Raw genomic sequence first — 11,207 nt, 5'->3', positions numbered from 1 at the left:
GTGACGACACAAATAGCGACCCTCCCCTGTTGCATCTGGGTTCAGTTTCCGCCAGGCAAACATGACCGTCTTGGCTACTGCTCTCGAGTTGTTCATGTCGTTACGCCGGCGCTGAAGGCTCCGGACTAGTCTCGGGGCGGGCGGCTTCGCTATGGAGGAGTACTGCGGGTTCCGCGTGTCTGCCGTGTGCCTGGACGAGCCCCCCAACAGCCGCGTGTTCCTGGTGCTGGGGAAGGACACGGGGGAGGCGCTGATCCGGGAGCGCTTCGCCCCGTTCGGGGAGATCCAGGACATCTGGCTGGTGCGGGACAAGCGCACCCACGAGTCCCGCGGCATCGCCTTCGTCAAGTTCGCCCGCAGCTCGCAAGCCTGCCGGGCCATGGAGGAGATGCACGGCCGGAGCCTGGCGCCCGACACCAAAGCCATCAAGGTACCGGCCCTCGCGGCCCGGCTGCCGCCCGCCGCTTCTCCCCCTGTGCCCCCACGGCGCAGGCTGGTCCTGGGCGCAGGTGGTGGCGGGGGGCAGCGAGGCCGCGGATTTCTCCCCTTCGTGGCTTGGGTCGGCGGGGCCTGGCCCAGCGCAGCCGCCCTCGCTCCGGCCTCGCGGTGCGGGCTGCCCAGGACTCGTCTGATCGGGCTGTGGGGGTGATGAGAGCCCCCACCTGCCATTGCCTCTCCCCTCCTGCCGGTCCCAACGCAGAGCCGGGCGCCACACCATGGTGCGGAAAGGGGATCAGTCACCTCGGCCTTAACCCAGCGGTGCCTCCTTCCCCCACCGCCAGGCATAGTCTCTGCTGCGGGGAGCAAGATGCTTTAGCTAAACGCCCGGAGAAACTCACACTTCAGTCTGCGTCCAGGGCTGGATTAACTTTTTGTGGGCCCCCATTGGGGAAATAAGGCATGTGATGGGGGGCAGTCTGCAGAGCGAGGGGCCGGTTGGGGCCAATGAGGCACAGTGGGAGTGGCCCCATTCAGCCCAGCAGAAGGGCACTGTTTACAAACCCAAACCTGGGAGTGGCCCACCTAGCCTTGTACTGTCAGCGTGCCCCTTCCACACTGCCCCCCTGCCCAGTGCCCTGCCCTTATGCCAGCGCCCCCTCACCCAGAGACTTCCCCCACAGATCCCTATGCCCAGCACCCCCTGCCTAGAGACCCCTCCTGCTGACCTCCCACCGCAACCGCACAGCACCCTGCACACCAAGCACCCTGCCCAGCTCTCGCACCCACAGATCCCCTACTGTCCATCACCCCCTTCACAGTCCCACCATCACAGCTGTACACAGGGCCGGCTCCAGGCACCAGCCCACCAAGCATGTGCTTGGGGTGGCTCCTGGAGGGGGGCGGCGAAGCGGGGTGCTCCGGCCCCAGAGCGGGGCCGCGACTGGGCTCTCCGCCCTGCTCCCGGCGCTCTGGCCGCCGGGGAGAGTGGAGAGCCCCAGCCGGGCTCTCCGCCCTGCTCCCGGCGCTCTGGCCGCCGGGGAGAGTGGAGAGCCCCAGCCGGGCTCTCCGCCCTGCTCCCGGCGCTCTGGCCGCCGGGGAGAGTGGAGCCGCGGTGGTCTCGCCGCCCTCCCCCTGGTGCTGCGGCCGGTTGGGGATTGCGGGCTCGCGGCCGGGCTCGGCACCCTCACCTGCCGCACGGTGGGTGGCTTTTTTGCCTAGGGTGGCAAAAAAGCCAGAGCCGGCCCTGGCTGTACAGTGCCCCATATTCCTGAGGGAATTCTGCATCAAATTCTGTGCATAATATTTTAAAATTCTGAATTTTGTTTATAATAAATAAATGTGGAAGCTCCACCACAGCAGTGGGGAGCACAGGCCACTGGCTGCATGGAGGTGGGAGAATAGCCTGCAGCCTCCCCTGCCCCTGTGTGACAGGGACTTGGCAGTGAGACTGAACCTGACACAGCACAAGGGCCAGGCCCGCCACAGAAACACCCTGGAGCCCTGCTCCTTTTGCGCCAGGCACACCAGATGTGGGCAGAGAGGCTCAGCCTGGCAGCAGGATCCAAGTGCAGAGGGACTTAGTGTGGTATCCAGATGGGGGTAAGAGGGTTCTGTAGGGGGCAGTCTGGGTGCAGGCAGCTCAGTGGGGGATCTGGATGCACAGGGAGGTGCCAGGGGCAGTGGGAGTCTGCAGGGGAGACCAAGTGAAAGTGGTTGGAGCTCAGCGGGGGCGGGGGGGAGTCTGGGTGCAAGGGAGGTTGGGTTGTTGTACTTAAGTACTGCACAGGATCTTTTCAGGGGGAATAAGGCAAACGTCACATTCATTGGTAATACATGCATCAATCAACACTGTATCATATGCATATGATCTATATTACACTCACACACACTCACTCACTCTGTCTTGTTGTTACCAGCTAGTTGCTCCCCTTAACTTCACTGGCCAGGTGAGTTAGATAGGGGAGGGATGGAGCTGGGCTTCTGCCGATCCGGATTGATGCTCCGATGTTGACAAGATGAGACCCGGGGTCCTCTGCAAGACACCTCACATTTATAGCAGCTTCCCTCTCATGCAAATCTGTGCCAGATTCAAAATCTGTGTGTGTGTCAGTTGGTCCTTTGTGCTGCTTCCTACTGGGTGTTGTCCCACTGCTGTTCAAAGAGGGTGTTTCCAAAAGAAGGTGCTTGCTTCTAACCCCCCCCCCCCCCCAAACAACCCCCAGGCTGTCAATATGTCTGCTCTTTTTTAGTGAGCCCACTTGATAAGTTTTATTGTCCTTGGGTCTGGCTTTCATCCCCTCTCCAACTAGCTGTCTGGAGGTGCTTGCCTTCCACGCCTTGCTCATTCACACCTCATTCATTCAACAGGGCAATTGATTGGGGGGGGGGGGAGCTTATTCTACTACCCTGTTTCTCCGAAAATAAGGCCTACTTACAGTTTTGCCTCTCGTTGTAATATAAGGCATCTCCCCGATAATAAGAGCTCCCCGATAATAAGGCATCCACCGATAATAAGGCATTTTTCATTTCTGAAAAATAAGACATCCCCTGAAAATAAGACCTAGCGCATCTTTGGGAGCAAAAATTAATATAAGACACTGTCTTATTTTCGGGGAAACAGGGTAGCAAAAAGACATTTTTCTTCTACTTTAACTATCCTTAGGGGCTATAACATTATACCAAGGCTTAACACAAAGTTTGCTATAAGTTTTTCTACACAGGGATCTGATACAAAATTCCTATATCAAAGGACTTGATACAAAGTTGTATGAAAATAGCTTAATACAGAGTTATATGAAGAGGCATAATACAAAGTCATATGAAAGTTATGTGAAGATGCTTAATACAGAGATTTATCTACAGGGTTCATTTGGGTGGGGGTCTAGGTATAGATGGTTGGGGCTCAGTGGGGAGGGTGTCTGGGGGGGCTCATCGGGGTGATACAGATGCAGGGGAGGTGGGGCTTGTCAGGGTGAGGGTTTGATGGGCCTGCTTAACGGGGAGAACCAGCTGCTACCAAGGGGATCCGCATGCTGGGCCCCTGTTTCCCTTATCCCAGGGATCGGCAACCTTCGGCACGTGGCCCACCATGGTAAGCCCCCTGGCGGGACGGGCCGGTTTGTTTACTTGCTGCGTCTGCAGGTTTCCCCACTGGCCGTGGTTTGCTGCTCCAGGCCAATGGGGGCTGCGAGAAGCCACGGCCAGCACATCCCTCATCCTTCAGCCCCCCATTGGCCTGGAGCGGCGAACCATGGCCAGTGGGAGCCGCTATCGGCCAAACCTGCAGACACGGCAGGTAAACAAAACGGCCCGGCCCACCGGAGGCTTACCCTGGTGGGCTGTGGGCCGAAGGTTAATTAGTGGAGATATCCCATCTCCTAGAACTGGAAGGGACCTTGAAAGGTCATCAAGTCCAGCCCCCTGCCTTCACTAGCAGGGCTAAGTACTGATTTTGCCCCAGATCCCCAAACGGCCCCCTCAAGGATTGAACTCACAACCCTGGGTTTAGCAGGCCAATGCTCAAATCACTGAGCTATCCCTCCCCCCTCAAATAGCAAGCTTGCAGATCCCTGTCCTATCCCCCCTGCCCTGCCTGCCCCACCACAGATGAAGGATGGCTCCCAGCACACAAAAGGGAGCTCAAACAGTACTAGTACCCAGAAGGTGGTGTCCAACTGCAAAGTCCTGGGAGCTGAGCAGCACCTTCTTTTTTCAGCCTGGCTGTGCAGCTCTGCAGTCGGAGTAGGTATGCTCGTTCCACCCCAAGATCCCACCGCTCCTCTTCTCTGCCTCCTCTCCCCTGGTGAGCATGCTGCAGCCCGCCCTCCTGCCGGCAAACAGCTGATTGATTGGCGGCAGGGAGAGGGAGGGCGGGAAGGGAGCAAGCTGTGAGAGGAGGCAGGGGAGGGGGAGTCTGGCTTCCCTACTGCAGCAGGAGCCTCAGTGCCAGGAGCACCAAGCTTCTGCCCCCGGCAGGAGAGAGCAGGGGGCGGAGAAGTGTGGCCCTGGCCGGGGCCCCCCTGGAGTGTGGGCCCAGTGCCATGGCGCCAGTGGTGCCATGGCAAATCCGCTTCTGTCTGCGTCCCCTCATCTCCAGAACAAGAGACACAAACCTCGACTCTTTCGTTTGTCTGTTTAGGGTACTTGGCAGCACTTGGTGCAGCCGCATTTATAGGTGGGCAGCAGCTTTCCCTTGTTTGTGTGAGTTTTCCCCACAGCGACAGGAGGGAGAGAGAAACCTTTAGATAAAGGGAAGTGTGATCATAAAACCACAACAGGAGGCTTAGGGGAAGATATAGTCCCTGGAACTAGTATTTACTCCAGGGATTGGCAACCTTTGCACATTTGTTTACCTGCCGCGTCCGCAAATTCGGCCGATCGTGGCTCCCAGTGGCCGCGGTTTAGGGTGACCAGATGTCCCAATTTTATAGGGACAGTCCTGATTTTTGGGTCTTTTTCTTATATAGGCTCCTATTACCCCCCACCCCCTGTCCTGTTTTTTCGCATTTGCTGACTGGTCACCCTACCGCGGTTTGCCTTCTCAGGCCAGTGGGGGCCGCGGGAAGTGACGCGGGCTGAGGGATGTGCTGGCCGCCACTTCCCGCTGTCCCCATTGGCTTGGAACGGCGAACCGCGATCCCCAAGGTTACCTTTTTTTCTGTTCTCCCTCTTTACTTATGTTAGTTAAATAAAGTAAATGGATTCGAGAAATAAATGTTTTTATTGAGTAGAAGCAGCTTTTCAAAGCCTCGCGGATACACAGTGCCCCTTGCTGTGTTTTTCTTATTGCCCTGGTGTTTAGCTGCTCAAAAATGGCTGCCATGCGATCTGTCTCAAGTGCCCACCGCTGTGGAAAATCCCTCCTCTCCCCCCCCCCTTTTCCCCTCCCCCCCCACAGATGATAGGGAGCACACAGCAGGCAGCTGTAACCATGGGGATGTTCTCTTCAATAAGGTCCAACATTGTTAATAAACTTCTCCAGTGCCCTTTCAAACGACCAAAGGCACATTCAGCCACCATTCTGCACTTGCTGAGCCTATAGTTGAACCGTTCCTTACTGCTGTCCAGATGGCTGGTGTATGGCTTCATGAGCCATAGGAGCAAGGAGTAGTCTGGGTCCCCCAGGATAACTATAGGCATCTCAACATCATTAATGTTCATTTTGTGATCTGGAAGGAAAGTCCCGGATTGCAGCTTTTTGAACAGACCCGAGTTTCTAAAGATGTGCGTGATGTCGGTGAAATGCCCCCTGTGATCCAACAGTGCTTGTAACACAATTGAAAAGTATCCCTTTCAGTTTATGTACTCTTTGGCAAGGTGGTCTAGTGCCAAGATGGGGATATGCGTGCCATCTATCGCCCCACCGTAATTGGGGAACCCCATCATGGCAAAACCATCCACTATGTCCTGCACATTTCCCAGACTCACTACTCTTTGTAACAGAAGTCGATTAATGGCCCTGCACACTTGGAGCACAGCACCTCCCATGGTTGATTTACCTACTCCGAATTGATTCCACACTGACTGGTAACTGTCTGACATTGCAAGCTTCCAAATAGCAATCGCCACTTGCTTCTCCACTGTCAGAGCAGCTCTCATTTTGTGTTGGTGAACTGCAGGGCAGGGGAAAGCTCTGCACAAAGTTCCTGGAAGGCGGCCTTCTGCATTCGAAAGTTCTGCAGCCACTGTTCGTCATTCCATACCCGCAAAGCAATGCGGTCTCACCAGTCAGTGCTTGCTTCACGGGACCAGAAATGGCACTCAACAGAGTGCAGCTGCTCTGTGACTTCCAGCAGCAACTGTGAATTGTGTGGTGTGTTTTTTTTTTTTTTTTTTTTTTTTTTTTTTTTTTGCCCCCCCCTTCCTCCCCCCCCAATGGCTTGCAGCAGGGCTGCTTGCAGGACATGGTTACATTCTGCATGGCAGACCCTACTTCGGCTCTAGAAATACTGCAGGAGAAAGCATGAGGTGTTTGAGATGCTCACAGCAAGAGTGCACAACTGAGCAGGCTCCATGCTTCTGGGGTTATGGTGTATGTGTGGCGATTTTAAGGCATGAAAACCACTGGGTTGTTTGCCGTTGATATGAGGGAGGGAGCACAGTGCATCATGGGGTGACAACGCAATGTTCCTATTCTCCCCTGCAGCAATGTTTTGGTCCCATGAGGCATTGCACAAAATTCCCAAAACACACTGCGTCAAGTTGCACTTTAGGATAGCTACCCACGATGCACTGCTAGTGAGGACGCACTCCTTTGAGACCATGAACATGGCGTGGACACGCACAATCAACTTAATTAATTCGGAGGTTCAAGGTCAAATTAGATAAAGTCGACTTAATTTTGTAGTGTAGACAAGCCCTGAGAGTTAAAAGCTTAGGACTCTATTCTTTATTCTGCCACAGGCTGTATGGCCTTAGGCAAGTCATTTAACAGCTGTAATTGAGTTTCTCCATCTCGAAAGTGAGGTTACTTTCCAGCTAGTTTTTGTGTGCCTTGTAATCCTCTTCATGTATATTGCATCTCTCTTCAAACTATATTATGAGTATAATTATGAGTATGAGAAGTTACGTCTTGACCTATGCTGAGCCCCACATAAGTGGATTCCCATTCAAATTAGTACACGCTGCAGTATCAGGGCTTTAGTATGCTACTTGTTAGACTTTTTTATTTTTCTTTAGAACCTGAGAGTGACCATATTGGGTTAGACCCATATGATCCATCTAGTCCAGTATCCTGTGTTCCGACAGTGGCCAATGCCAGGTGCTTCAGAGGAAACTAACAGAGCAGGCAATCGTTAAGTGATCCATGTTTGTTTTTTTTAAACAAAATGGCTACAATCATGGATCTGCTATGAAGTAGTCCATCCTTTTGCTACAGTGTACATCAGTGCATGCTTAAAGAGCCAGCTGTGCCAGCATTAATGCTGCTAATAGTAGGCCAGCCTAGGTATTCATGTCCTTCCTCCTCCACCATGCATAGGTGCCCTTTCAAAATTTCCTGCCCTCTCAGGTCTTGTGAAGGAGGCAGGGTAGCCAGACAACACTGGAGCAACTCATTGACCAGCCAGTTACACTGCTCCCAGGTGCTTAACTTGTGACAGGCTTTTGGAAGATGGGTTATAATAACTGAAGAATGAACCATAATTCTTTATGTGGGATCATGTGGGCTGGTCTTCCATCTGGGTCCCTGATTGTGTACAGATGTACATGTTTGCAGCAGGCAGGTCTTTTGTCAGAGTATATCTACAGTGAAAGGCAACTTTTTTCTTTTTTGCCACAGGAGTAGTCAGAGAATGCAAATATAAGCACAAAGCTATTTGAAGACATTATTTTTCCTGACTATTCATGTATATTTACACTTTTCTCAAGTAATTAACATTGTGTTTAACTCTGTTAGGTGTTCATTGCCCAGTCCAGAGCTTCCGGAAGCCACCGAGATGTTGAAGATGAAGAGCTTACACGCATCTTTGTTAAGATACCAAAGTCCTATACAGAGGAAGATCTGAGGAATAAGTTTAAGGTACTAGTTGAGTTTTAGTTATTCATTATATCCAACTGCATTTTCTCAGGTTATTTTTGACAGTAGATTAAAATGTAAAATTTTTATGAACTTCAGAAATGTTGGATAAAATTGTTTTTACAATTTTTAAATCTCCTAGGTGTATGGAGACATTGAATATTGTAGCATTATTAAGAAGAAGACCACAGGAGAAAGTAAAGGTTTGGGCTATGTGAGGTATTTAAAACCATCCCAAGCTGCCCTTGCAATAGAAGAGTGTGATCGAAGTAAGAATGTGACTGATTTCTCTGCCCCCCCCCCCTCATTTATTATGAGAAACTGAACTCATTAGTATAGGTTCAAGTACGACAGCCTCTGGCTTCGGTTTTATTAGGAGCAAAATTATTTATGGTGTAAATGCATTGGTGGTCAGACGTTGCAGAACCTAGTACTGTAAACAATGCAACCATTAAGTTCAGTGGGATTAGTCACCTGTGAAAGTACTTGCAGGATTAAGGTCTTAGATTTAAAGTAATAACAGTGAAAGGGCTTTGGGAATGAACTACAGTGACTTCTGTTGATGTAAAATAGCCTGACTGTAGTGCAGCACATATATGTACGTGTGTATATATATATACACACACACACTTTTTTTATGCAGATGAACTTTTATGAAGTTCTCAGGGGATACTCAAAATAAAAGGAATATATAATAATGCACAAACACAACAGTAAAATGTATTGTGACTACAGCTATTTAAACAAAACTGTATTTGATACTAATAATACCATGTTTCACTATTTTCAGAATATAGCACACTTAGTCTTATGATTTAACATTTGTTGCAGTTAAAGTTGTTTAGTGCTTAGAGCACAGGATTGACAGAACTAGAATTCCTGTGACATTGGCAATTAATGTAACCTCTCATGCCTTAGTTTCTCCCTCTGTAAAATGGGAATAATAAAATACACCTTTCTGTAGTGCTTCATGCTCCTCAGATGATCTGCAATGTTTTTCTTTTTATCCTTTTACACACACAGCCAAGAGGAAACACCAATATTCTGCATAAAGCCTTATTGAACATATTAGATGATCAGTAGTGCTGACATGGCTACTGTGGTTTCAATAAAGAATGTTCTTCAAATCTTCCTATATGGGCCTTCAAAAAGCTAGAGAACAAATTTGCAAACAAATTAATATAAACAAGGTGTGGTAAAGTTTAGTTCTGAGAGAGTTGTGGTCTAGAGTTAACAGTTAAAACCAGTATCTAAAAGCTGTATAATACTTTATAAAGATGTGCCCAAAACAGTGGACTGGTATATTTTTAATATAGTGAAATAAATGAATTGTGTAGTCTTGGACTATGTAGTGCCCAATTAATCACAAATATCAATTAAGCACCTATTTTTTATAATTGTCTTGTATCTTATTCCTAACGAAAATTAGGACACACAAAAATTTCATTTAATGAGAGTTAAGGTTATATCAGCCTGTTAACAAATTTAGTATTTTTCTTTAATCCCGGGTCCATGAGGTCAGAATGAAAGGAGTTAGATGGTCTGAGACCAGACCAAATAGCTTACACAGGTGAAGTGCCTAATTCAGCACAGATCTTGGTAGGCAAAGGTAGGCTTAGGCTGCATAGATGTCCAGCTACTTCTTGCCTCTCTGTCAAGTATTTCCAAGATGATCTTTGGGCACTGTACTTCTGAATGGAATAGATAATAGGTTATGTTGCTTCTAATTGTATTAGTCTTCATGAGTGATAGGATAGTTGTTTTGTTTTTAAAGAAACAGTAACTGATTTTTCTGTCTGTAATGTTTTTCAATATAATGCTTAAAGAACACTTTCTAGTCACAGATGTTTGAAAAATACATGATGAAATGTGAAATATGTGGTTACTTGTTCCAGGTTACAGGGCCATTTTGGCTGAACCTAAAAACAAGCCGTCTGAATCCTCTGAATGTGACTATTACAGTAGTAGCAGTAGTATGAGGCAGGAGCCAATGGGGCATGAACCTAGAGGGAGTGTGTTTCCCTTCGGTAAGTAATAACTTTTCACATTAACAGTGACTGGTAATTCTGGATAAGATCACACAGAAACTGGAAAGAGTGTTATGGAAATAGAGGTATATTCAGAGAGAGGCAAATGGAGACACATTTAAAATAGTAGGTCCAGGTTTTTGGTTGTTGGTTCTAACTCAGACATTTAGTTTCTATATTGTTCAGGGTTATTTTACATTTGGCCTTTGCATTGGTTGTCTGAAATAAATATGTCCTTTTTTTATTATAACATGACTTAGGTCCTAGAAATGTTTTAGAAAAATTTTATTGAAATGGTCAAGGTAAATAGTATAGTGACGTGTAATGTGTCTTATTTTGGTTCTTGAGAAGGGCAGCCAGAATTTGGTAGTTTTGAAAAGAGTCAGACGAGAGTTCGAGAATCCGTTTCCAAATGCCTGTCAGTGGTATCGCGACTCCCCTTCGAACAAGAGCGGCTGTTCTTCCTCTTTGATCTAGTCCCAGGACTGGAGTATTGTGATGTTCAGCAAGATCCGCATACTAACCATGGTAAATAACAAAACAAAAAGAACCTCTTTCTTTCTACTGTTTTGACTCTAAAATATTTTATTTTCCCTTCCTCTTCCTTCTCAATACAGAATGATGTAGCCTTTTGGCAGTGGAAGATACGTAAATTTGGTCCTGCACACTGCTGTTCTACTCTACATCTCCTCTGAACAGACCTATTGGACTGAACAGTTACATCCTATCGCTAACTAGATCCCTGAGGGGTCCTAATATTTACAAAGTGGGGAAGCAACCCATAGCATCTCTACATTTCATATGCTCAGAAGTAAAAAATCAAATGAAAGCTGTTTCTTAATAGATTCTGCATCAGATGTGATGTTATCAAAGATGTGTAGGATTTCTGTTAAGGAAAAAAACCATGCATCTACTTTGTTGAATTCTCATCATGCCCTCAAAGTAATGTATGGATTCCATCTTAAAATAAGGTTTTACAATTTTAAGCCTGTTAGCTAGCCCCACAGAGCCAGTATAGCTATGGGAGAACAAACTGGATTATATTATAATCAATAGTATTGTTAACTAAATTGCTGGTACAGAATTATTAGTATTGATGATGCATGATCCAAAAGAACATAGTGGCTTAAATTGCTGGTTACAAGAACTACCTCTGCTTTTAAGCTGACAAATTTGATATGGAAATCATTGATACAATAAACAGGAACCCTACATTTTAATCA

At 48.2% G+C, this 11,207-nt stretch overlaps 1 protein-coding gene across 2 annotated transcripts in view; it reads left to right on the top strand.

Moving 5' to 3' along the window:
• The first annotated feature begins 9 nt into the window (after window positions 1-9).
• RBM45 (RNA binding motif protein 45) overlaps window positions 10-11,207 on the top strand; it is a 31,679-nt gene continuing 20,481 nt past the window's right edge. Inside the window, exons 1-5 of one of the 2 annotated variants that reach the window (XM_054044271.1) lie at window positions 10-430; window positions 7,838-7,960; window positions 8,100-8,226; window positions 9,853-9,984; window positions 10,336-10,512. In XM_054044271.1, the coding sequence (XP_053900246.1) occupies window positions 152-430; window positions 7,838-7,960; window positions 8,100-8,226; window positions 9,853-9,984; window positions 10,336-10,512 (838 nt within the window). In that variant the 5' untranslated portion in view covers window positions 10-151. Of the gene's footprint in view, window positions 431-7,837; window positions 7,961-8,099; window positions 8,227-9,852; window positions 9,985-10,332; window positions 10,513-11,207 lie in introns of both variants that reach the window. The other variant, XM_054044270.1, reaches the window with a different exon arrangement.

This window comes from Malaclemys terrapin, chromosome 11, assembly GCF_027887155.1.
Source record: "Malaclemys terrapin pileata isolate rMalTer1 chromosome 11, rMalTer1.hap1, whole genome shotgun sequence".
NCBI lineage: Eukaryota > Metazoa > Chordata > Testudines > Emydidae > Malaclemys > Malaclemys terrapin.
The sequence above is the reverse complement of the archived record's forward strand: the minus strand, read 5'-3'. Positions and strand labels throughout refer to the sequence as shown.